Below are 26,979 nucleotides of genomic sequence, written 5' to 3'. Positions count from 1 at the left end.
GCAATTTAGATAAAAAAACCTATGTGATGCAGTACTTCTTTATATTTATTACACATTTTTATATTGGAAAATTGGTTTATAATGATTTTTGAATAAATACTTTACAAATTACAGATGTTTTCTTACAAATCTATTAAAATTTACTTAAAAATATTATTAATTATTATAAATTAGGAAAAACCTAATTTTATAAATTTTATAAAATTTTACTGTTCATAATTTGCGTCATTTATTTGGCCTCTGTTATTCCTTGATAATGCGTTTTTTTGGTTAAATTCGTCTGAATTTGTTGATTATTGTCAAGCCTTCTTTTCTTCTCTAGATTACCATCTAGAATGTATAAAAACAAAATTACACTTTAAAAATATTGATGTTATATAATATTATTATATATATATATGTTATTCCCAAGCTCAGCATCAATTGAAAAAAGATTTTGGAAAAAGATTTTTTGTTAATTACTTATATACAGTATGTAGTAACATTGAGAAATAAGGTGGGTACATTGCTAAGAATTTAACTAATACAAAATAGAGGGCGTTATCTGAATCTGTATAGATGGCAGAACCAAAACTATCTGGGTAGGAAAGATATACAAAGAACTAAAAAAAAACCAATTACATTGATCGAATAAAGTTAATGACAGACCCTGGGACCACTGAAAGAGATTCATGTAGACGATTAGAGAACGCAAAAGCGTAACAGACGATAATCATGAATTTCTACTAAAAAAAAAGCTGACCCTAAATTGTCATAATAGATGTCAAGAAATAACCTAATGCTTGGTTCCCACTAGAGACGCAACATAGATGTGAACGCAATGTAGGTGATTTGAAATAACCTAACGCTTGGTTCCCACTAGAGACGCAACATAGACGTGAACGCAATGTAGGTGATTTGAAATAACCTAATGCTTGGTTCCCACTAGAGACGCAACATAGACGTGAACGCAATGTAGGTGATTTGAAATAACCTAATGCTTGGTTCCCACTAGAGACGCAACATAGACGTGAACGCAATGTAGGTGATTTGAAATAACCTAATGCTTGGTTCCCACTAGAGACGCAACATAGACGTGAACGCAATGTAGGTGATTTGAAATAACCTAATGCTTGGTTCCCACTAGAGACGCAACATAGACGTGAACGCAATGTAGGTGATTTGAAATAACCTAATGCTTGGTTCCCACTAGAGACGCAACATAGACGTGAACGCAATGTAGGTGATTTGACCAATCACAAGCGTCGTGAGTTGCGTCCTAGTTGGAACCAAGCTTAAGGACGTAACGAAACACAAGTGATTTAACCAACCACGAATGATAAATAACTTAGGACTAAAAAAGAGCTATATCTAACCTTTTGCGTCTTCTTTTACTTTCGATATGCTGTGTTCTGGTTTGTAATTACAAGACAAAGCCGTCAAATTAAAGCAGACTTCAGAAAATTCTTTCTTATGATGCGGCCGCACAAACCTGTAAAAATCTTTTAAAAAATATTTAAAAAAAGTCAATCATAATAATGATCTGAATACTAAAGTAAAGCTCTGTCTAAATACGGTAGTGATATGCCCAAATATGGTATTACTATGACGTCATCATGTCCATATATGGGCACATCACATTTTTTTGTCACATAAAGTTTGATAGTGTAGACAGCGCTTAATAAACTGTCTCAATGTTGATGAAATACATATACTGTAAGGTAGTGAATTCCAAAGGAAAGTTACAGCAGAAAAATGTCCATTAGAATTAGAATTTTCCATGTTTGTTTGAGGCACTTTACAAGTGGATGAGTGGAGATAGCAGCTAGGCTGATGAATGGAATATAAGATTTTAGTAGGAGCAGGGTTGTGGATTGAATATGGATAAATTTGAGATGGTCAGAAAAACTACAGAAATTCAGGGAAGCTGTTGGATAAGAGACTGTACTTACCTCGGAAAAGAATAAATTCGCTTTGACTATTTAAAAATAACGTTGCTAAAGTTGAAACCAACTCTGAAAAATCCTCATCCTGTGCAAAAGAAAATTAATTTTGTAACAAAAATAATGTGAAAATAAACTGTTAATATCAAATTCATATAAACTGAAATAGGAATATCTAAACTGATCCATAAACATAAATGCATGCATGTTCCTTTCAAATGGTAATTGAATACTGGTTGTCAAAAAGCAATAAAATAATTTCAATATAGTACGGTATATATAAATTTATAATTGAATGAAAATCAAAAGATATGCATTTCAAAAGATATTTCAATAGAAATGGCAAATTGATCATTTCCAACAGATGTGTTATTTCAGTTTATATAACACCCTAATAAATTCCTGTCATTTGATTGAATGATTGTGGGTCACATGGCGCGAAATAGTACGCACTGTTGAATTTTGTATACTATCATGGATTCAAAGCTTTTTTTTTATAACAGTGAGTGAATCATACCTTTTTGTATTGTTGTAGGCCTTTTGAGAAGTACACATAACGTTCTTTACTAAGAGCCTTGTGGACCTAAAATAAGGATGCGTAGAGGATATAAATTGAAATTATTTATTTATACTGGGTGACCTCTTCAGTCAAAGACTGGTCTCCCAGACTGCCCAGTTATGTATGATCAGTGGCTGTGATGTACTAGTACACCAGGGTAACACTCTACTCGTACTAGGTTCTTTAAAGTGCACATGAGCTAGATGTGCACACTGAACCTACGGTTTAAAGTTCTTATCCGAGAAGACTTGTTCTACCACCAGAACCATGGAGCGAGTGAGCCTCGAACCCTTGCCGATGGCTACATAATTACGCTTCCACTATCTTACTGTAACCGCTCGGCCACTCACAATACTCTTTGAAACCGAGTTCATTACCCGATGTTTTCTAAAATTGTGCATTCTACTCATAAGCATACATTGTACATATGGTAGGATAACACCTTTTCAGGCATTTTTTATACTAAAGTGTGTAAATCATTCTGGATCACAATTTATTTCTTAACAATTATTACTCACCCTTTGAATATAATTCTGTGCAGTGTTTACAGATGGTCTGCTCTGAGCTTCTTTCGAGGAAGATACTTCTGACTTCTAAAGAAATTTTAATCATAATTATCTATTTATTGTGTAATCAAGGTCTTGATTTATTATTTAATAATATACACAAAATGCATGTTTGAGTGAAACATAGATTATGGCTACAATTCTAAAATTCAAGGTGCAACCAAAGAATATAAATAGGTAAAGAATCAACAGTACGCGCTGTTATACATAGAAGGATAGGAAACGCGGACGCTTATTCGTGGACGCGTAAGAATCCAGCAGCCGAACGACGGCGGGCTCTAGATATGGTTCCCGTCTAATCCCACGTTTCGATGGATCGTGATGATCTGATGTGTTCTGGCGTCAGTGCTCTACTAATTTTGATATTATTAATATTTTGATAATCATTTTGATAAATAATCATCGTTTGCATTTTTATAGATATTTACAATAAAAGTTTTACCTTACCCACGCCTGAAGGTGGCGCACTTCTTTTGGCGAAAGAGAAATGCGCCACCTTCAGGCGTAGGCAAATAGTAACCCGGATGTGGTTTACACCGCCAACGGAACTGTTGTATCTTCTCCTTTTATTATCTTTGGTGCAACCCATAAAATTATACATTAAAAATAGTGTAGAGAAAATTAATGTATGCGCATATTAGTTAATAACAGATTTAAAAATGTCAATACCATTATATTATGCTAATTTAAGGAATTTATGGTTTTTTTTTGTATCAATTTGATTTTTATTCTAAACATGCACTTTTGAAAATATAGCAATAAATGCATTCATACTTACTTTTACTATGACAATTTTCTTCCTCTTTTTTGTCTCGACACTTTTCTTAGGCGTTTCATTTTTAGAATCAAACTAAAAACAAAAATTAGCATAATATATTACAATTAGGGTAATACGGTAAGTAATAAATACATAGTCTAAACTTATTGATATTCATGTATGTATTTTAGTGCACATAGCCCTGAAGATTTCTTACCCATGAACTACAGTCACCAGCCTCAGCTCTAGATGTATTACTGACCTACACAAAACAAACACAATTAAAACATTTATAAAAAATCGGCATAATTGATTGTGAAAAGAGGTAAACATTTCAGAATTACTACTTTTGCTTCAATAATACAATTATTAAAGAAAGGTGTTAACAGTTCGTCTGACCTTGTGGATGTAGTTTTGAAAAAAAATTACATATTTTGTCAGTTATTTCCTAGGTATAAATATTTATATCAGCATTATACCTCTGCTTGGTTAAGAGCACTTAGAAGCCCTTGTGCCTTGGTGTTTGGGAAAGCTCTAGCACCCTGATACATCACATGTAACTGGCCATCAGACACTGAAAAATAAATCAAAGTTAATAAGTGAAAATGGTTCATATATGCAAAATTGGCACATGCTTATGAAAACTTGTGCTATGTATATGCCAAATTGGTTCATATTATATGTAGATGAGTCATATAGTTTACCATTTCTGGCATTTAATGCATAAATATGTACTTTATCACAGTGGTTTTCTTTTTCAGGGGAACACTTAGTAATGTGCAAGATTTCCACTGAAGTCCATGAGGTTTAGTTAGTACAAGACTAACATAATATAATTCTGAAACTGAATGGTTTTTGAATATCAATCAAATACAAAACAAACAAACTAATAACTTGTTTACCTTCCTCATTTTTTAAGCTTGGTACATGTGGAACCATTTTGTTAGCCTTTACCAAGCTCTTTGTAGACTTGTGGCTAGTTGGTTTATGTTGATGTTGAGGCACTGTGCTTACTGTTGACACATGTGGTGGCGGAAGTAGCTTCTTAGGGACTGGTTTTGGAAGCTACAGAAAAACAGAAATTAATGTCCTATTAGTTCTGATTCAGTTACACACATTGATTGTTATGACGATCTTTTGTAAAGTTTTCTTATTTGAGGTGTGGTAATTGTTAAATTGAAACTATTGTATCTGAACCCAACTGCATTGAAGCATGCTATTTTTTAATGAGGCTCCAACCCACAACCTCCAGATCACTTGTCTGGCAATCATACCTCTAGACCACCAGGCATACACTGATGGCTGGGGTTAGATATGAGCTTACGGAAGCAGAATGCACTGCAGCAACATGGAAAACAACTTACTTTTTCAACCGCGACTTTGAAGAAACTATTGATATCTTTAAATGCTTGACCGAAATTGCCATAAACAGTGACATATGGGCGCACCCAAGATGGTAACTGGGTCCTTGCTTCAGCATGGGTAAACCTATAAGAGAAGTGACAGATTTATTTGTAGGTTATAGTATTGAATTGAAGTATACAGAGTGAATTAAACTATAACTCAAAGTTGTGGCTTGGTGGTTATTGTCCTGGGTTCAAGTCCTGTCGATGTCAGGATTTTTTCTAATGACAATTTATAACATTTATAACTTCACTCACAAAGACTTGTAATAAGACTTTGTTTATGTAGAGCATCTTGTGGATATGTTTGTCTTGTGAAGAGGATTACCACCTTTAAAAAGGATAGTGAATTAATTCACTTATGGTTATCCTTGGCAATTTGCCTAAATAAATAAGAAGAAAACAAACCTTAATTGGGTGTCTAATGTACTCTATTTATTGCATGGATTGTATCTTGTGCTTTTCGTTATTGGCTTTTTAAATAACTTAAATAATGCTACATTACATGGAAAAGCATCCATCTGGTCTTCCGTAATCTGAACTTTCGTAACAAAAATCTACTATACCTAACATCGCATAAAACAATAGCACCGTAGTCTTCTTTATGTCGAATGACACGGCCGATAGCCTGGTTGACTGCTCGAGAAGCTTGCTGACGATACCACTGATGACCACTCAACATCAGTTGGTTATTGCGCTTGACCTCATCTAAATATTGCATCTTTAAAACCACCTTTGGGTCCATCCTTGGCGGAAATGGAAGACCTGTTATCAAAACAGCTCTGCCATTATTGTTTGCAAAGTCAAGCCCTTCTGATACCTTCAAGATTAATTTTTTTCCAATCATAAATCATGTATATTTCATTGGACATTGTTAATTTTTTTTTTATTTATCTGTTTTTGTATATCTCACAGCAAACATAATTTCTATGTATATTTTATATGCAAATATGTTAGATGTTTAATAATTATCGAGGACCCCTTCCATAACTGTTTAATTATTTAGTTTTTGTTTGATTTTGTTAATTTCAAACTATAATGTATTGTAATGTGTATAAACAAACAAAATGACAATAAATAGAAATAATTTTAATGACTATGCTATTGTTATTTTTTTTGATTTATCTGTTTTTGTATGTCTCAGAGCAAACATAATTTCTATGTATATTTTATAATATGCAAATGACAATAAATGGAAATAATTTTCCACTGATGAATGAATGATTATGCTAATATTATTTGTATAATAATAACTTATTAATTCAAATAGTGTTTTCATAAACAAACCTTTCCTCTGCAAACAGCAAAAAATACAGCTCCATTTAATGTTTGGTCTTTTACTTTTGAATAAAAACCGTTCATAGCCTATAATTCAAAAAGGTAGTTTACAAGGTTTTTTTTCAAAATAAAAAAATGATTTAAAATAAAGGATATAAGACACCTTCGGGGGAAAAAAAATGTTCCCATAACTGGGGTATACACAAAATAGAGGTTGGCTGTAATGTTTTTGAGGGACAGTACATCTTTAATAGAGATGTATCCTGTAAAGGAATGGTTCTATTCTGGGGTGCAACTCCAGTTTTTTGCACAGAATGTATGAAGATTACACTCAAAATGTCAAATGAAAGAGCAAAAATACCTCAAGAAAGTCATTCTTCCCTCTGGGCTCTATAAATAATTCCTTGTACTGTTCCATCCGAGACAATATACGATTCTCACGCCAATTTTCAATACAGCTGTTCATAACCGGGTATGATGGGAAAAATACAAGTACACCATGTGGAACGACTCGACAAAAGTTAACTGAAAAAGAAGAAATGTTGCAGGGTTGTGTTCAAAAGAAAGGTACGGTATTAATATTTGTTCTCAAGCTTAACTGGAAACTGAGGAAATTCAGATTAGACCATCTTTGGACCCACGGCTACCAGCAGTGCAGCGCCTACCAGATCAGCACACCGGGAGACGATCCCCTACTCTTTGCGAATAGTGTACCAAGTTCTTTTATTATGTACACGGGACCAACAACGATTACGTCCCATTTGAAGGACGATTACGTCCCATTTGAAGGACGATTACGTCCCATTTGAAGGACGATTACGTCCCATTTGAAGGACGATTAAGTCCCATCTGAAGGACGATGTATATTAATACACTTTATACACTGTGCTAAGTAAAAAGCTAGTAAAATCACTTACTAATTGTGTTGCCTAGCGAGGCAATATATGAAACGTTGAACCTAGTTCGGTAGGAGGAGTTTAGTTCTGTTCCGTCTGCTCCTTTGGTTACCACGGCAACTTTCATCTGATGCTTCTCAATGACATGTGGGTTTTCAAGTTGAATTGGAAAATCTCTAGAATGTTGAGAAAGAAACATTTTACAGATCCAAGTCAAAATTGAAACACTGCTATACTCAGTGGTCAGAATCTAAAGCCCTGTCTACATTATCAAACTAGTTTGACAAAAATAGTGTGATGTGCCCAAATATGGTAGTGATATGCTTAAATATGGTAGTGATATGACATCATGTCCATTTTTGGGACATCAGATTTTTTGTCACATAAAGTTTAATAGTTTAGACAGAGCTTAAGGATATTTGAAGTAGATAATATTGATTGAAAACCACTTACATTTGCATTTCTGATTTGAATGAATTGAGCGGCGACAATGTACCACTGGTGAGTATAATGGAACGTACTCCCTGAGCTACCAATTCTTTCATGCTGAAACCTGGACTGAAACACCAATAGCTGAATATAAAACCTTTAAAAAAAATGTAGAATCCATAATAAACAGTGATCTTTTGTGTATGTTATTGTTGTTAAATACATTGCCAAGGATTATCAAAAGAAAAGTATTTGATATGCAAGTGACAATCCAGTCAATAGACAAATAAACATACAAAATGCTATACATAAACAAAGTCTTTGAGAGTGGAATTTTTCTTTAAGAGACCTATAGTAATTTACACCCAGAAGAGGTAAAGTGATAATAATGACAACTAAAAATGAATCATCAATATTAAACATATTAAAAACCGCTATTTTTGCATTCTGTAAACTCAAATTAAAATGTCATAATAAATAACAAGTTTTTAATTTAATCTAATATAGAGGGGAACAAATTTGACTATACTCTATACACATAAATTGTATCAATTTTCCAACCTTTCTTTTGTGCTGACCCATTCCTGTTTGCCCAAAAGTCAACAGTAGATTTCTTCTTTTCATCAGGCGCACATGGCCTTATGTGTACCTAAAAAAGAACAACAATTTTCAATTTTTTTTACAAAATTTTAAGAAGAGGTGAAATATATAAATTGGGATTTTAAGTTGAAACGTAAAAAAAAGCTCTTCCATTGATATAAAGACAGAGGGGCAGTAATTACGTAGCCATAACATCGGCAAGGGTTTGAGGTTTACTCACTCAGTGGTTCTGGTGGTAGAATATTTTGTTCAAAGCGCCTCTTCAATACAATTATTTAAACATAGATCTAAAGGCTACTTTTGTGAAATTTTTAGATTGAGAGAAATTTAATTTTCTATATGTATGTTTTATTATGTTTAATTAAGTGTGGTTTTTGTGTTTATTCTGTAATATTTGTTTAGGACCACAATGGAAATAAGTTTTCCGTCTCGGTACTTTGTGTTTTTATCCTATGATTTTATGTCAGAATAAAGAAATAAAATAAATAAATAACGAGTCTTCTCGGATATGGACTATAAACCGTAGGTCCAGTGTAAACATCTAGCTCATGTGCACAGAACCTAATACATCTGTCGAGACGAGTAGGGGGTTACCCCGGTGTACTAGTATACACACAGCCACTTATCATAACTAAGCCCTCTGGGAGACCAGTCTTTGCCTGAAGAGGTTACCCAGTACAAATAAAACATTTCAATTCAAAACTAAAATACCTTGTAACATAGACTACCGTCATTTGTACCTGTACTTGACACGAATTGACTTGAAAAAACAATCTAGAAAAGCAATTAAATTTGAATAAAATAAGACTATTTTACTGAAATTACTACAGTAACTACATATTTCAAGCCATCTGGAATAATACTCAATAATCAATAAATTATTTTGTCAAACATACAGGCATTGTTTTATTACCATTACTAAAATGGAAAACTTACATTTAATATGTCATTGAACTTGGAAAGAGCAGCTACCTTGTTGTAAAATCCTCCTTGAACTATAAAAGAAAAAAAAATTAACCAATCATGATGATGATTTTGATCTTAAACTTTTATTTGTTACAGTAGTGAAGCAAATAGAATGTATTGAAATAAACCTATTTAAGTTTAAACATTAGGCAATTGGATATCCAAAATTGCGGGAAGGATTTAAACTACATTTGAAGCCCCTGGAATTTAGGAGAGGTTAGAAAGGGGTTGGCGGGACCTGCTCTGGAGCAGGTAAATCAAACAAACTATATTCATTAGTACCAGACGGAATCCCTTCACAATCTCTGATGCTCTGTAACATTAAAAACAACAGGACCTATAATACAAATATATTTTTATTTTTATTTTTTTTTATTCATATTTCATACAGAGAAATACATAAGGAAAAAAAAAAAGGTTAAATAGTTGCTTATAAAATTTAAAAATTGTTTACAAAAATTGAAATGAAATAAACTTTACGGTTTGTTAAATGCGAAACAATTTTATCAATCAATTCCAGAAGCTCATCCTTGGTGTCCATAGTAACGTGTATTTCTGATAACAATTCTAGTATAAAACTTAAAATATAAAAGTACAATTAATATTTTAGAAATTAAATTTACAATTGTAATCAATAATTATGGTACTTAATTATTTATTTATTATAATTTTTTTATATTTTTATTTACACTCGGTAAAAATAATTTTGGCAATGATAATCGTGATACAAATCTCCATGATGCACTTAAAATAACCCAAGAAATGAATGAACTAGAAATTAAAATTTAAAAAAAGAGGAATTTGAGCCAAGACGTAGAGAGAGCGAGATATAGATATTCACAAAAAGTCAACAGAAGTTGGTTAATTCCATTTTAATCTGAAAAACGACAGACAATATATGTTTTAACACTCCAGTAAACTCCTATTCAAGGGACACCAATACGAAGGGGACATTTTGTCGAGTCCAATGGTCACTTCTTGGGGTGTAGGTGACACCTCCCCATGAAATGAATGAAAGAAAATATATGTTTTAACACTACAGCAAACCCCTATTTAATGGACACCACTATTAAGGGGACATTTTGTGGGTCCCAATGGTCACCCCCTCCCCCTTGGGGTATACAGTCCTGTACTTGCATTACCTGCCAGGCTTTGTGACACCCTTCTCACCTCCCGACTCGCATATCTTCTGTAGTGTTAATTCTAAGTTAACAAATAATGCTGAATTTAAAAGAAAAAAAGGTATTTTTAAAATGTATAAACGAAAGAAAGTTTTAAAATAAATATCTTTAAAAAAGTGCAAAATATACCTTTTAAAACAGCCAGTGCAGTAGTATCAAAGTCTTCACCTAACAAATGAAAAAATAATAGAATAATTGTGATTTATTTTTTATATATTTATTTTATTTCCTTACGCACATGAAAGCCAGGGACTAAAGGCCAACTGACACAGACGATCGCATACCTTGTACCACGTATAATCTGTATCTATCCGCAGCGGAAACCGCATGTTTTGTAAATGGTCATAAGAAATACCAGCTTTATTACCATTACTGTTTGTCTGTGTAAATTGGCCGTTAGAGTGAAAATTCAATGTTTCTCCAGGCAATCCACTTCATAGAAAAAACACAGGATGCTACACACAAAAACTTGTAGCAAATCTTTGGGATTGACATAGTAAAAAATATCTGAAAAAAAGTTCCCAGGGATCATCTCAACGAACAAGCTACAACAAATACTTGTATATTATATATTTATATAAGCTGTATGTTTTGTTATTTCATCATATAGATACTGTAAATAAATACCTGTATCACTCTTTAAGATCTGTATCTTTGCTATAAAATTGATTATTAATTTTTGTATTAGTCACATTGTATTGTAATTTTTCGTTAATTGTTTTGTAATGTATTATTAAAATGAAAGATGAAAATAATAATAATACAGCAGTCACAGTTTTTATAAGTTGCAGAAAATGTGCTTGAATTGTGCTTGGATGTTGTTCTTACAACCCTTTCAAATACTGGAGGAAACAATTATGGCAGGGTTAATGTCACCAGACATAACCCTCGCACCAAAAATAAAACATCATTCCCATCTTACCCGAATCACCTTCTGCACTAAAAGTTTTCGGTGCATGTTCGGATTCCACGACTTTGTCTAACAGGGCGCCAACTTCTTGTATACAACTTGCTAGTTCTACAGAGGACAGGTCAAAGGATGCAGACTCTTCACAAAGTTTTTCCTAAAAAAAAACCATTATTGACATCATTGGAATGGATGTAAATTTAAAGGTCCCGTACACAAAAAACACCTCTTCCTTGTATTTCTAGTAAACAATAAGATTAATATGCATTCAAAGATATGTACACACAATTTACTTACAACATTATGAGCTTCATCAAATATGATGACATTGCCATTGAGATCAATTCCATTAGCTTTGCGTGACTGAAAAAGACAAAGATATATGCAGAATAAGTATATATGAAATAGAGTACAAGGCAGGTAGTCTGAACAGTTTCAAGACCAACCTGATGATGTACTCGCACGTTGTTAATGCACAAAGAGCAATGAGCTCAACATGGGTGGGGGACACCGAGGCTATACCAGTTTTCATTTATTATTATTATTATTAATATGCATTATTATAATAAGTTGTATTAATTTATGCTTCTTTTATATTGGCATTAAAAAGTGAATTATTGAATGGTGACTACCTTTGGGTCCAGTAGATAATTGTAAGGCATAAAGATGATATCTGCTGCTGAATGGAGTTCCTTGGCAGTGTAGTATGGACAACATCTAAAGAAGGAAATGATAAAATACCACAAAAACAAGATAACAATGTTTATTTCCTTAAAGGAAAGGAACACCCTGGGCTAAATGTGCCACTGTGCTTATAGATAAATGTAATAAAAACATGATTACAATGGTTCAAGGTACAATAGTAAGCAATTTAGTTAAAAAATAGACTTTTAAACGACAACATATCGGAAATTGAACAGCGCCATTTTGACAGGTTAAGAGCAAATATGTGACGTCAGATTAGGTGGACGCATTCAAGCAAATCCAAGCGTCCATCGTCTTAGTACAGTATTTCAATATGGAAGTGCGGGATATAACCATAAATAAAATCAATTAAATAGCCTAACATACCTAATAATTCGGAATATGGCTTGGAGTTTTTATAATTCAGAAAATTTGGAACCAGAATATACAGAAAGAGAGTTAGTTTTGCGTTGTGCAGATGAGGAAAAAAGAAGAGAAGAAGAACATTCTCGAGCATAACAAGCCGTCGAAGAATGGTGTACTTTCGGCCAGTGTATCTGTACTGTATGCCTTACTAGGCCTAGAACTCGTGTTGAACGAAAATAAAGTAGACACTGCATCGTCAACCAACAGCCTTCGTTTGGAAGGTTTGCCAGTTAATTCCCCTACCAAATCCCGTTTGAAACAGCTAGGCAATAAAAGTAACAATAGATTAATAATAGCTGAAAGATTTACGAATTGGCTTGCAGAAGAAAAGATCGAGCGAAGGTTTGTTTACCAAGCCAGCGCATGCTCATACCGCGTCATCGCCGTCCTGCATGACCGCATGTCGCGTTATTAGCCAATCATATTAGCGGATTCGCTTATCCAATAGAAGCGCCGAATGCAACCGCGAATCTTAAAATTTTCGTCGGCCGTATCTGACGTCACAAACAGGCTGCCATGAGCACAAGATGGCGATTTTCAAATGTCTTGAAAACAGCTTTAAAATCCTGTTTACTAGAAAACTACAAATCCGATTTAAACATAAATTGTTCTGAATATTAAGTTGGTAGGGTTACTTTTATAATAGTTAGGTAAAATATTAGGTTGTTCCTTTCCTTTAACGAAGACAATGTTATGATTTACATTATTACATAATTATAAATGCTTCCACATTGAAAATAACAATTTAAACTAATAGCCAATTAACTTTTGCTTAGTAAAAAGATTTTATTAGTTCATTTATGGTTTCAATATTATCCTATAAAAAGATAGGTCAAAGGTCAACTCAATCAATTCCATTTACAGGGACCAATGAAGAATGAAGTGTTAGTTTAGACCTCTCAAAATTTGTGAGAGTTAAGCTCTGTCTACACTATAAAACTAATTTTACAAAGAAAGTGTGATGTGCTCAAATATGGTAGTGACATGCCCAAATATGGTAGTGACATGCCCAAATATGGTAGTGACATGCCCAAATATAGTAGTGATATGACATCATCATTTCCATTTAGGTTACCTCATAGCGCAGTACATATGTATATACAGTAGATACTCACTTGTGTTTGTGTCCCATTTTCACAAGGTCTTCAATGTCAAGAATAGAGTCATTAAAGTCCTTATCAGCTTTCTTATCTATAAATAGATTTATGATTAATAAGAATAGTCTAATCATTTAATATCAACAGGAACATTCAAAGAAATGCATTCACATTGTAAGAAATTGTATAAACAAATAAAATAATTAAAGATGTATTGTCCCCAAAAACATGAAAAATGAAGATTAATAAAATCAGGCTTTGAATAGGTTATTTTGTAGTTTTAACAAAGTTAATCACTTCCGTAGAAAAAAAAAGGGATGTTTCACTTTTAAATCACAAATTAAAGGGTTAAATTCAACCAAAAACCCATTAGCTGGCAGCAATTCGACTATTGTTTGCTTTAAATGACAGATTTTTCAGGTAAAAACATTTTTTTCCATCCAATTTTTGGTCAAAGTGACTAACTATCATGTGACATTAAAATGGCATATTTAACAAAATAATAAATAATATCTTTAATGCGATATATAATAAATGAAATGAACTAACTTTCTATATTGTTGTAGTAGAAACACGTCCTAGATGTGACTTTAGCTCGACACATGTGCACCTTAGCTGTGTTGCTCTCTTGTTTCATGACCTGTGGGTGAATGCACATTTGTTCACGAGATCCCAGCACACAGACCTTTGGCCTAGGATAAAAAAACAAAACATATGGTTATTTTCATAAAAACATTAAAGATGTATTGTCCTTCTGAAAAAATAAATTCTTAAAATGTATTTACCTGAAAAATTTTATTTCATTTTATAAGTGAAAACATTATTTTTTCTGTTTTTTTTTTCTACAAACTACAAAATAATATATTCAAAGTCTGTTTTAATTAATCTTTATTTTTCAGGTTTTTTAGGGACAATACATCTTTAAATAAGTGGAGCTTGATGGTTAAAGTGCTTGCTTTCCAATTGCCAGGTCCAGGGTTCAATCTTGATATAGTGAACTCAGGTCAACTCTTTAGTAATAATATCATTTTAATATCATTTTAATATCATTTTAATTTAATATCATTTTAATTTAATATCATTTTAATTGTCAAAATGTCATAGAATTAGAATCTGTTGATTGGATTTAATTTTTATTTATGTTTGTAAATTGTAAATTAATATCATGATTAATTTTAATTTTTTATCTCAGTTGCAAACATGACAATAATGTTATTTTCAATAATAATAATACAGCAATCTGCAGTGAGTCTATTGTACAGTAGACTATTCCCACTGTCAAGCATAGGTTCACACTACTTTACTTTAAAATTAGAAACAATGTACACATTCCTGACCTGTATGAGGTATGTTTTAATTCTTGAATCACTTGAGACAGCTGAGAATGAGTTCTGGACGCGTAAATGATTTTTGGAAAAGTTGCCAAAATTCCTGTCAACAACAAAAAAATGCAAAATAGATTTGTGAAATACCTTTAAGGAATGCACTTTATTACCAACCACAACTGCATTTTCTGTAAATTATTAGATGAGCTGATAAATCAAGTAATATTTCACTTTCATTTTGAAATCTAATAATCTTGGAAAATTATATGAGCATTTTATTATTATTATTATATTATCTATCTTTCAGTGCGCAGCCATTGTTACGTATTTCTGAGAACCTAGGCATAAAGTTTTTCAAACTTGTTCAATATCATGTAAATATGTGTGGAGAATGTTTAATAAACGAAAAACGTTTATTAAACGAATAAGTACTTTGAATCAAAAAGAAAAAGTGCATTGAAATAAAACTGCTACAGGAAAACAATTATTCAATTTCTTATTTGCTGATGGGAAATTTGACCTTTGTACATAATGCACTTTATAAATAATATTGACATTTTCAGACGATAAGACTATAATTATAGAAAGTGCATCCATACACTGGGTTTAATATCAAAATTATCACAATTGTACTGGGAAGGTTTTAAAATGAAGAAGAAATGTAATAATGTATATGAGTGGAGTTGAACAATAGTCTTGTTGTCCAAAAGTGGGATAAATTCTCGAGCATACTATTATAGATACTTTTAAAGCAAGTAATTAAAATAAATATTTTGTCCCAAACTAACTAACCTCCAGCAGAGCCTTGCCATGCACCAGCGGCTTCTTTCAGTTGCTCAGATATTGAGCTCGCAAACTTGTTTTCTGGCATATTATTCCCTAAACATTTCTCCAATTCATGAGAGGCTACGTACGATTGTCTCCATGCTAAACAGGAGCAGAGGAGGCAGAGTGTCTTTCCTGTTCCAGTTGGACTTTCTAGTATAGCATTGCTTTTCTATAGGAAAGTACATTAAATCTCTGTCTACAATATCAAACTAGTTTGACAAAAAAGTGTGATGTGCCCAAATATGGTAGTGATATATTATCATGTCCATAGAATGTACACCACATTTTTTGTCACATTTGTAGTTTGATACAGTAGTGTAGACAAAGCATTAGACATTGATTATTTGGTTATTTATTTAAATGATAGTCCTATTTAATTGTTCTATTTTAACGGTTAAGTTTTCGCACATTTTAAATGTTGCGACACACGCCAAACTAAATAAATAATGTGGCCAAAAATTAAATTACATATGATAGACAAGTTCTATTTCCTCTGAAATATGATGTAAGAAGCATTTTTGGGTAGAAGCTGGGATCCACTTGATTTAGGATATTTCGACCTCGCTGATTACGAATATGGTGGATCCCAAGCGAAATTCGGCCATCTAAGCCCTTAATTTGCATAATTAAAAATGGCGGCCATTTTTTATAATTACCCTATATCTCGAGAACCACTAGTCACAGATAATTAATTTTGGTGTCAAAATGTTTTAAATATATGTTTTTATATTCACTTTAATGACACATTTTCTCAAAAAATGGATGCAAGTCTTATTTCTGACATTTTGACCTTTGACCTTGATTTATCGTATCTCAGTAACCAATAATCGGAGAGACACGAAATAGGGCTCAAATTGTTCAGAAACTATACATTCTTATTTATTATAATGAAATGTTTTTACAAAAAATGGCCGATTCTACAACTATTGACCTTTGAACTATTAGTCAAATATAATAATATAATAATAATATAACTTTGAAAATTGTGGTCTTATGAATTTTTTTTTCTTTTTAAATTGTTTAAAACATGTGTGTTTCTATACAGTCTAATGGCACAGTCTATATTTTGTACAAGAATGGCCGATAGTATGGTTATTGACCTTTAAACTACAGCATAGGCCTACTGTATACTGAATATAATATAATTGCATAACTATGAAATTATTTATACTCAATAATAATTAGTAAAATTATAAAATTCACTGCCATCAAATATGATGTGTTATGATTTATATAGATTAAAAAAAAAATTGAACACGCAAGTTACATTTGTTGAAATTTAAAATTACCTGCCATCAATATGATGGAGTATGATTATAGATTTTTAAAAATGTGAACATGTCAGCTACATTTGGAAATTACCTGCCATCAATATGATGGATTATGATTATAGATTTAAAAAAGAATTTGAACACATAAGCTACATTTGAAAATTACCTGCCATCAATATGATGGATTATGATTATAGATTTAAAAAAGGATTTGAACACGTCAGCTACATTTGGAAATTACCTGCCATCAATATGATGGATTATGATTGTATAGTACCTGCCATCAATATGATGGATTATGATTGTATAGGTTTGAAAGAAAAGTGAACACGTAAGCTACATTTGGAATGAACATGTTAAGGGCATCAGTTTTGATCATTCATGCAAAGGTTTCCGTCATCTTTAGCGTTGTTACAGTAGCATATTAAAGCTGTACATGGTAGTTTTGACTTTTTGCACCTACATCTATATGGTTATGCATCGTGTCTTGCATCAACAATAAATCATCTCTAACGAAGCAGTAGGAATAGCTCCATTTTTCAGAAGCACTGGTTGAAGTTTACCATTAGATAGCTCCCAACCAAAATATGTTGGTGATGGCAAATGCTGGATTGGCGATACAGCTTTTTTCAATACGAGTGCTTGGAAGTGTGCTCTTTTTATATGCTGGTGCACTGCATCGCTTGTTGGAGATAATGCCTCTGGTTTTTTGTGTTTTTTTAACATGGCATGCCTAACTTAAAACTGTCGATAAAGGACACCACCAGACAAAGATGAACCAAAACACAGAGACCAATTCGTCGAATTATAGAAAGTGGTGAAATACCGCTGCCAAATTGCTGGTCAAACTTGTTGGCATTACAAGATAATAATGCAGATCTGACACGATTTCTATCAGAGGAGTTGATTCGTCAAGCTCCTGTAGACAAAGAAATTGTCACAGCTGGTGGATTTATGAAAGAATCAGTTGTTAAATCATCAAAATTGTACACGAATACGTTGTCTCTGGTCAGACCATGAAGAATAGGACACGAGACTTGTCATGCTGCCAATGTCCGATACGACACAGTTGTAGTTGCTTCTAGGGATACAGACGTACGTACTAGTGATTCTAGTGTCTCGCTACCAAAGCATGGTATCCAAATGGATGATGACAGGGACATCCAAAAAAAAGTATCTATAAAAGACATTTTTCAAGCCTTGCCCGAGGGTTCTGCAATAGCACTGATTCCATTCCACACTATTAGTGGATGCGATACTACCTCATATCCAGGGAAGAGTTAAATTATATTAATACATACATACAGTAATTTAACTCTTCACTGCTCATATCTAAGTGGTCACTCAAAGGCATCGGCATGGGAAGTATTAAAAAAAGGTATGAACTAATTAAAGACCTGGGAGAAAACCTATCAGTGACCAAGTTATTATGAAATCGGAAAGATTCATTTGCTACGTTTACGGTGTTGGTCAAGTTAAAAGTACCAATAAAGTTAGGCTTTAAAAAAAAAGGCATTACCTCCAACAAGCGATGCAGTGCACCAACATATAAAAAGAGCACACTTCCAAGCACTCGTATGGAAAAAAGCTGTATCGCCAATCCAGCATTTGCCATCACCAACATATTTTGGTTGGGAGCTATCTAATGGTAAACTTCAACCAGTGCTTCTGAAAAATGAAGCTATTCCTACTGCTTCGTTAGAGATGATTTATTGTGGATGCAAGACACGATACATAACCAATAAATGTAGGTGCAAGAAGTCAAAACTACCATGTACAGCTTTATGCCGCTGTAACAACGCTAAAGATGACGGAAACCTTTGCATGAATGATCTTAACTGATGCCCTTAACATGTTCATTCCAAATGTAGCTTACGTGTTCACATTTTCTTTTAAATCTATACAATCATAATCCATCATATTGATGGCAAGTAATTTTCCAATGTAGCTTACGTGTTCAAATTCTTTTTTAAATCTATAATCATAATCCATCATATTGATGGCAGGTACTATACAATCATAATCCATCATATTGATGGCAGGTAATTTCCAAATGTAGCTGACGCGTGTGTTCAAATTCTTTTTTAAATCTATAATCATAATCCATCATATTGATGGCAGGTAATTTTCAAATGTAGCTTACGTGTTCAAATTCTTTTTAAAATCTATAATCATAATCCATCATATTGATGGCAGGTAATTTCCCAATTTCCAAATGTAGCTGACGTGTTCAAATTCTTTTTTAATTCTATAATCATAATCCATCATATTGATGGCAGGTACTATACAATCATAATCCATCATATTGATGGCAGGTAATTTCCAAATTTCCAAATGTAGCTGACGTGTTCAAATTCTTTTTTAAATCAATAATCATAATCCATCATATTGATGGCAGGTAATTTTCTAATGTAGCTTACGTGTTCAAATTCCTATTTAAATCTATAATCATAATCCATCATATTGATGGCAGGTAATTTCCAAATGTAGCTGACATGTTCACATTTTAGAAAATCTATAAGCACACTCCATCATATTGATGGTAGGTAATTTCAAATTTCAAATTTCAAAAAATGTAACTTGCATATTCAAATTCCTTTTTAAATCTATATAAATCATAACACATCATATTTGATGGCAGTGAATTTTAAAATTTTACTAATTATTATTGTGTATAAATAATTTCATAGTTATGCAATTATATTATATTTAGTATACAGTAGGCCTATGCTGTAGTTAAAAGGTCAATAACCATACTATCGGCCATTCTTGTACAAAATATTCCATTAGACTGGATAGAAACACACATGTTTTAAACAATTTAAAAAGAAAAAAAAATTCATAAGACCACAATTTTCAAAGTTATATTATTATTATATTATTATATTTGACTAATAGTTCAAAGGTCAATAGTTGTAGAATCGGCCATTTTTTGTAAAAACATTTCATTATAATAAATATGAATGTATAGTTTCTGAACAATTTGAGCCCTATTTCGTGTCTCTCCGATTATTGGTTACTGAGATACGATAAATCAAGGTCAAAGGTCAAAATGTCAGAAATACGACTTGCATCAATTTTTTGAGAAAAAGTGTCATTAAAGTGAATATAAAAACATATATTTAAAACATTTTGACACCAAAATTAATTATCTGTGACTAGTGGTTCTCGAGATATAGGGTAATTATAAAAAATGGCCGCCATTTTTAATTATGCAAATTAAGGGCTTAGATGGCCGAATTTCGCTTGGGATCCGTCATATTCGTAATCAGCGAGGTCGAAATATCCTAAATCAAGTGGATCCCAGCTTCTACCCAAAAATGCTTCTTGATTCGTTTTCTAGGCCGTTTTTTGAGAAATGGAACCTGTCTATGACATCCAATAACAATAATATACAACTAGCATTAATGTTGAGGAAAATATTACAAGAGAATACAATAAAGAAATTTTACGAAATACTGCTAAAGTTAGTTAAGGAAATTTAACCTGTTGTAAACACTGTATAACACGCTGCATGTAAACAACCTGGCAATCGTACGGCACAAATGGAAACTCAACTGCCACACCTTCAATCTTCAAAGTCTCCATTTTTTATCCAGGTTGTTTATCTTTATGAAAAAAGAGATTGAATCAGATTTAAATTCCCCAAAGCATACATAACTTCTAATATTAAAAAGGTGATGAACAATAATTACTAAAAAGATGTACAGTAGTATGTTGTTTAAATTAATACAGCACAGAAACATATTTCCATGCAATATTTATAGCCGGTGGTATATACAGGCAGATTTGCATAATTTAGTATAGGGGAACTGCTATATGACCTTTAGGTTGAAATTATCCCGATAGTAAACAAGGAACTTAATGCAATTTTTTATCGCTGTGGCTAAAGATACGGTACCGTATCCTAACTTCCGTTTGCTAAAGGTACGGTAAAATTGCATTACGTCATAGTCAGCCAATACGTGTGTGACGTCATCGTATAAGGACTTGGGATTTTTTTTTATATCGCGAAAACAGTGATCAACCGGCGGCTTAACATTTTCTTTATTAATATTATGCTTCATTTATCGCTATTATCCCCGTCGTGTGACAAAACTAAATGTAGCCTAGGCCTACGTCTGTTATTATTGATAGGCTAAAATATGTTGATTTTAATTCTAGAATACAGAAATTTACCGTTTCAAAAGAGGCCTACTACGTACTATAACCATGCTATAGCCTCGGTATATGAGTTTGTTTGCCAGGCTGGGGCCAGCTGCATGTGTGCGCTGATTTCTGTGACTAAGACCTGGGGCTAGGCCTATTGTCTAAATCATAGTATTTGAGGGCCCCTTTATTGTCCGCATTTGCTTTTTGTTTATGGTCACCATCTGTAAACAAAGTTTATTAAAAAATATAGGCTTAAATAGGCAATTTGGAATATAAATAAAACCCCTTATAGTAACTATAGGCCTATGGACGAATGAACTAGACGCAACACAATTTCCAACATTGAATTTAATTCCTTTACTTCTAATTTGGCTATCATAAGCGCACACATCCATGCAGCCTGGCGCCGCCGATAGGCATTCTCTACAAACGCGATGTAAACAAAATCCTTATACGATGACGTCACACACGTACCAGCACCCATTGGCTGATTATGACGTAATGCAATTTTACCGTATCTTTAGTAAACGGAAGTTAGGATACGGTACCGTATCTTTAGCCACAGCGATTTTTTATTTAGAAAAATAACTATGGACATACCAGCCATGCAAAATTATGATTTGGCCTAAAATTATGGGAAAACCTCGGTAAAGTCATGAAAAAATCAACACACCACCACCACCACAAAAGCCTTCCATGTTTCCTTGACCTTGACCGTATGAATGAGTATCAAAACACTACAACACGACATATACTACAGACTGAGTGAGTGACTTTAATTTAGTGCCACTGCCATCTATAATAATGTAGCCTAGACAGGCGCTACTGCACTTTCGCACCCGCCTAGGCCACAATAGGTTACTAAAAAGGCACCAGGCCGATGCTATTGCTAGACTACTACTAACTAATCAGGCGTCCTGGGTGGCCTAGCCTGGGCCTCCTAGCCTAGTCCTTCTACAGGCTACTACTGCCACTAAGCCTACAGGCTACTACTACTAGACGCGCCTAGCTTACTAACTAGATTATCTAGGAACATCACAATCCAGGTAGCCAATTAATATATCATCAATATACACTTAATTTAACAACAAACAAGAAGTTTTACTTCGTGTTTTCCCCATGAAAATTGATTTTCCCGCAACATACATGAGTGTGAAAGGCGCCACCAAACCACAATGCGGATTTAGAAAAAGTCTATGGAACGACATTAGTGCCTTCACAATTAACAACTAAAGTCAGATTTATCATTCGTCAGTACTGGTAGGACGACATACATTTTTGTTATATTTTTTCACCATGTGTTGCAATACTTTTACAATACACCTGCTTTATGGAAACTTTGAACATCTTTTGAATTCATTATAAATATTATACAACAAACAAGACTTAATTTTTTTTATTCTTGAAGCATTTGTTTATTATCAGACTATCTTTAAAAACACAATTTGTTTCCTTATAGACCTCCTTTAACTTATTTATTATCGATCAGGAAGGAAACAGAAGTATAATTTGATATACCTCGACAGACAAGATGTACGAGATATGTTTCCTTTACGTACAATATTGATAATGGAAAAGGCAAGCGTAAGATATAAACAAATTTAATGTGGTAAAATTCAACACCCAAAAAATCGATCCAAAACATTAAAGCTGGAGAACGAAGAAATATGTTAAAATTAACTCACCTTTGCAATGCAAAAGATAATATTGAGTTTAACGGAAATAAACTCTGACCATCCCTCGTTCAATTAAACTTTTTTTAATATTAATACATTGATGTAAATAAAACAAATACAGCCGAGAAACTGGTCTCGAAATTCCGTAAATGAAAACAATACATAAAGTGAAAATGTCAAGGCACTTAAGTAATGCCCGGCCAAAACAAGAGAACATTCATACCAAGTCAAACCTCGTTGAATTGTATTTCTTCTTATTTTTAAAAGCATCTTAACATTTTAAAGAGGTCGGTTAAAATTATCACATCTTTTATAATATTATATAGGCCTATCATACACATAAATTTCGAGTTCATTTTTTTTTCATCAATTAGCGTAACAGAAAATAACATATCGCTTTAAAGAGTTCCTGGTGAATCCACATTATCATAACTTTCATTTGAGGATACCTGGTTTGGTTCTATAGGAAGTGATGTTTTGTGAGCTCTCAAATTAATTGCCATTCTTAAGTCTCGTTGAAAGTTATTCCTCATTACCATACTCTCTGTATAAGCCCTACTGCGCTTTCCTCCATTTGCTTCTGACGTACTACTACTAGCGCGTACCGCGCCGTGACTACAATTGTCTGAACGAACGGACGGCGTTTTACAAACTACTGGCAAATTATTATTTCGCGAGTGGTATGCCGTGTTTTCTTCCCAACCTTCTTCTGATGCGTCATGTTCCATATCTATAAATACATCATCATACGCATATTTTCTTGTAATTCCTTCGCCTACGTGGTACATTCCCAGCAATGCATCAACATTACCGATTCCTGCATATGCAATATTTTCTTCCCATCCTTCTTCTACTGTATGCTCTTTTCCCGCCAATGCATCAGTTGAGAGTAGTCCTACATACGCAATGTTGTCTTCCCATCCTTCCTCTACTGCGTGCTCTTTTCCCGTCAATGCATCAGTTGAGAGTAGTCCTACATAAGCAATGTTGTCTTCCCATCCTTCCTCTACTGCGTGCTCTTTTCCCGCCAATTCATCAGCTGGGATTTCTGCATAAGCTATGTTCTTATCCCACTCTGTATCAACTGAACGATCATCGTTTATGTATACATGTTCACTGTCCATTTTAGACCTTAATGTTGTTTTGTTTTCATGTACGAATCCTTCACCGGTAGATGATACTTGTAACTCGTTAACATACAAATGCTTTTGATCGATGTCGTCATAGATGATAGTTTCTTTATCAGGAGAATCTTTGAAAGAGTTATTACTGCTGTCTGTCATTAAAAATGTCGGTGAGTTTGGATCTTGTTTACTGTCGCCCTTTAATGGAATAGTATCATACAGAAGTTGCGGTACAGATTCTTGAAATGACTTGCTTTTGTCGTATTCAGGGTTTTCTTCCCATCCTTCAATAACATCCTCATTTTCTTTGTTCGTTTTAAGACCTTCTTCTGTTGCCTCATATACGTCGTCATAAATCTTTTCGGGAGATGGGACTACGTTTTCAGATTCATCTTTATCATCTGCTTGTTTGTTTTCCGCTTTTGATATTTGCATATTAAACATTTTGATTAACCGCTTGTTAAAATCTACGTTGCAATAACTATTTTCGTTTGCTATTTCGTCATCAATGCTTAATGAAGAACGTTGTAGCCTTATGGAGCTCAATCCCGGCAACTTCACTCCATGAGACTTTAACCTTAAAGATTGACTCTTAGGTTTAATTGTCTTTTTCTGGCGTTTTTGACAATCTAATGGAACCGTTGCTGTACTACAAGACGTCGACGTCACATCGACGTCTGTAGAAATAGTATCATTTTGTTTAACTGGTAGGCCTACTTCTGCGCTGCATGGTGTAGACCTATCACATATGTCATGCTTTTCACTAATTTGCTCTTGTGCGGCGGCATTACATTCCTGATATACATCCGTGGTTGTTTTTGATGAACAGTGTATAAATACGTCGCAGCAATATTTTCTCAACCACGCTCTACATTTTCTAAGATGAAGAGAGAAAAACAGCTTATGACTAGTAAATCACTTTTAAATAAGGACACTGAGTAATCTGTAAATAATCAACCGATGTAGAGTTTCACATGCTAATTAGATGGTTATTCCAAAGGACCACCACACAACGTACGTTAACGTACAGCATTATTTACAATAACGCCACTAACATTCGATTAGGCATAACTATACAATTTGGTGTAAAAAGCATTGTTTATTAGCATTTGTGCTTCGATAAAGCAACACATATCATATTCGCCATATCAAATGCGTGTCACATAAAAGTTTTTGCATAGGCCTATTATGCCTAACACAAACACATGATATTTTTATAAGCAAAATGTATAGAACAACAAAATACATACTCTGCCATTGTTGATGGTGTTTAGTGAAACTTTTTATTGAATCCTGTTCTGTTTAGTAAAAAAAAGAGTAACATTAGGGTTTTCTTCTCAATATATAAAATGGCCTAACCAATAATTACGACTGATTGTTCCAGGTATTACTTCCATTTTACTTTTTACATAGGCCTAGTCGGAAGAAAAGAATGTAAACAATCGTAGACAGAATGTACGAAATAATTTTTCGAGAAATTAATAGGCCTTCAAAACGAAATGTTTATTTACATTCGAGTTGATGGAAACTAACGATTACATATGGGCGGGTGACGGGAAGTTTTATTTAATACAGGGAGCCAGGGGCGGGGGATTTATAACATACAAACCTTAGTTAACGAAATTTAGGAAACATAAATTATTATTTTTCCACCTTAAGCTTGGTTCTCACTAGCGACGCAACGTAACGCAATCTACGCAACGTAAGAAAATGCCCTTCCAATCATTGTGTTTTTCCCCGCCTGCGTCAATTCAAACATACGATGTTTGCAGCCTTATTGCGTCGTCGGTTCCCACTTGTGATCGATTACGCAATACAGCATTTTGCGTCGATATGTCGCTGTGTTGCGTTCTAGTGGGAAACACGCTTTAGGTATACGGTACTCATGGCGCCGTAATGACCCGTTTTTGGCGAAGTATGGAAGTGACATCTGTATCTAGAAGAACACGGGTAGTCATACTTGCTCGATAACAAAACTATTACTAATTCACAGAGCATAGCGATAATAAACGTATTCTTTCCGAGTCTTAACACACAAAGAGACCCATAGACTTACCTGCTTCTCATTTTGTTTATCCATACAATTACAGAATATAGAGGCTCTCATGTTCAACCATATACCTTCTTCGGTGAATCATTAGACTGCATTTACTGTCATGACGCCTACAGAAGTATTTAAAAAGTGTCAAGAAGACAAAGGGTACTATAATCAAAGCGGAAACAAATTATGTTAGAAACCTACTACTTGTAACGAAACTCGTCGGTTGATCATAACTATACAGTGAATAGATTTTTAGTTTAATGTGATTGGTTTTGATTTAGATTTTTGTTATTGTTTCCTTATGTAAGGTCAGTAGGCGGAAACTTATAGTATTTTGTTTACGACTATCGTTATTTCCTGATAATAGGCCTATATACCCTATTCTATGTTTATCTAAAGCATCGGTATATTACATGGTCGCGTGTCAAATGACCCTAATTCTAATCCAACTTATCAAGATCTTTCTATTTAATCGAAACAATTCTGCAATTCACACAATCTTCCAATAGTTTAAAACAGAAATCATGTTAGTCTATAACTGTACGTTGAGTCAATCGCCAGGTCTCGAGGGCGCAGATCATGAATATTAAATTGATATTTTTGTATTTGCTTATTCTAATATTATAATTTAATATTTCTTTGTTTTTGAGCAAAAAGACAAATAAAGTTTCTTGTATCTTGTATTTAAACATTATTTACTTACTGAAATTGACACTATTGTGGCATGCTACAAGAGTAGATCTACTATGTGAATAGCATTTCAAAATTACTATAATACCATTTATAACATGGTACTATTATGGTTGTTTTGTCATTATTTACTTAGCTTTTGGTGTCAAAAGTCAACCATTATTACCACGAATTTTAGCAACAATGAACGTTATTATTAAC

The 26,979-nt window shown here is 33.4% G+C and overlaps 2 protein-coding genes across 3 annotated transcripts; both read right to left on the bottom strand.

Moving 5' to 3' along the window:
• Positions 1–7: 7 nt before the first annotated feature.
• On the bottom strand, positions 8–20,802 carry LOC140062157 (regulator of telomere elongation helicase 1-like). 2 transcript variants are annotated; one of them, XM_072108235.1, is made up of 29 exons: positions 20,582–20,802; positions 15,789–15,993; positions 15,009–15,102; positions 14,221–14,363; positions 13,690–13,765; positions 12,097–12,181; positions 11,762–11,827; positions 11,480–11,621; positions 10,687–10,725; positions 10,519–10,597; positions 9,857–9,954; positions 9,347–9,405; positions 9,122–9,184; positions 8,372–8,459; positions 7,835–7,967; positions 7,403–7,557; positions 6,847–7,010; positions 6,495–6,572; positions 5,774–6,027; positions 5,169–5,292; positions 4,707–4,869; positions 4,284–4,378; positions 4,022–4,066; positions 3,826–3,897; positions 3,000–3,074; positions 2,440–2,505; positions 1,932–2,010; positions 1,356–1,481; positions 8–330 (listed from the first exon to the last, which is right to left on the bottom strand). In XM_072108235.1, exons 1-29 carry the CDS (start codon positions 20,681–20,683, stop codon positions 230–232), a joined length of 3,069 nt encoding a protein of 1,022 aa, XP_071964336.1. In that variant the 5' UTR covers positions 20,684–20,802; the 3' UTR covers positions 8–229. The 2 variants fall into 2 exon arrangements, with proteins under 2 accessions (XP_071964336.1, XP_071964337.1); XM_072108236.1 differs by lacking the exon at positions 2,440–2,505.
• A 1,484-nt stretch (positions 20,803–22,286) lies between these two features.
• On the bottom strand, positions 22,287–26,328 carry LOC140062312 (uncharacterized). Its single transcript, XM_072108469.1, has 3 exons — positions 26,104–26,328; positions 25,298–25,345; positions 22,287–24,924 (listed from the first exon to the last, which is right to left on the bottom strand). Exons 2-3 carry the CDS (start codon positions 25,303–25,305, stop codon positions 23,322–23,324), a joined length of 1,611 nt encoding a protein of 536 aa, XP_071964570.1. The 5' UTR covers positions 25,306–25,345; positions 26,104–26,328; the 3' UTR covers positions 22,287–23,321.
• Between the last annotated feature and the right edge of the window lie 651 nt (positions 26,329–26,979).

Source organism: Antedon mediterranea, chromosome 11, assembly GCF_964355755.1.
Source record: "Antedon mediterranea chromosome 11, ecAntMedi1.1, whole genome shotgun sequence".
NCBI classification, from domain to species: Eukaryota; Metazoa; Echinodermata; class Crinoidea; order Comatulida; family Antedonidae; genus Antedon; species Antedon mediterranea.
This window is presented reverse-complemented; position numbering and strand designations above follow the sequence as displayed.

Coding starts and splice junctions, on each gene's coding strand:
- LOC140062157 (XM_072108235.1), bottom strand. CDS start 20,683: ATGGAGACTTTGAAGATTGAAGGTGTGGCAGTTGAGTTTCCATTTGTG. Junction 3,898..4,021: donor CTGGTGACTGTAGTTCATGG/GTAAGAAATCTT, acceptor TTTTGTTTTTAG/TTTGATTCTAAAAATGAAAC. Junction 3,075..3,825: donor AGAAAATTGTCATAGTAAAA/GTAAGTATGAAT, acceptor AAATTTCTTTAG/AAGTCAGAAGTATCTTCCTC.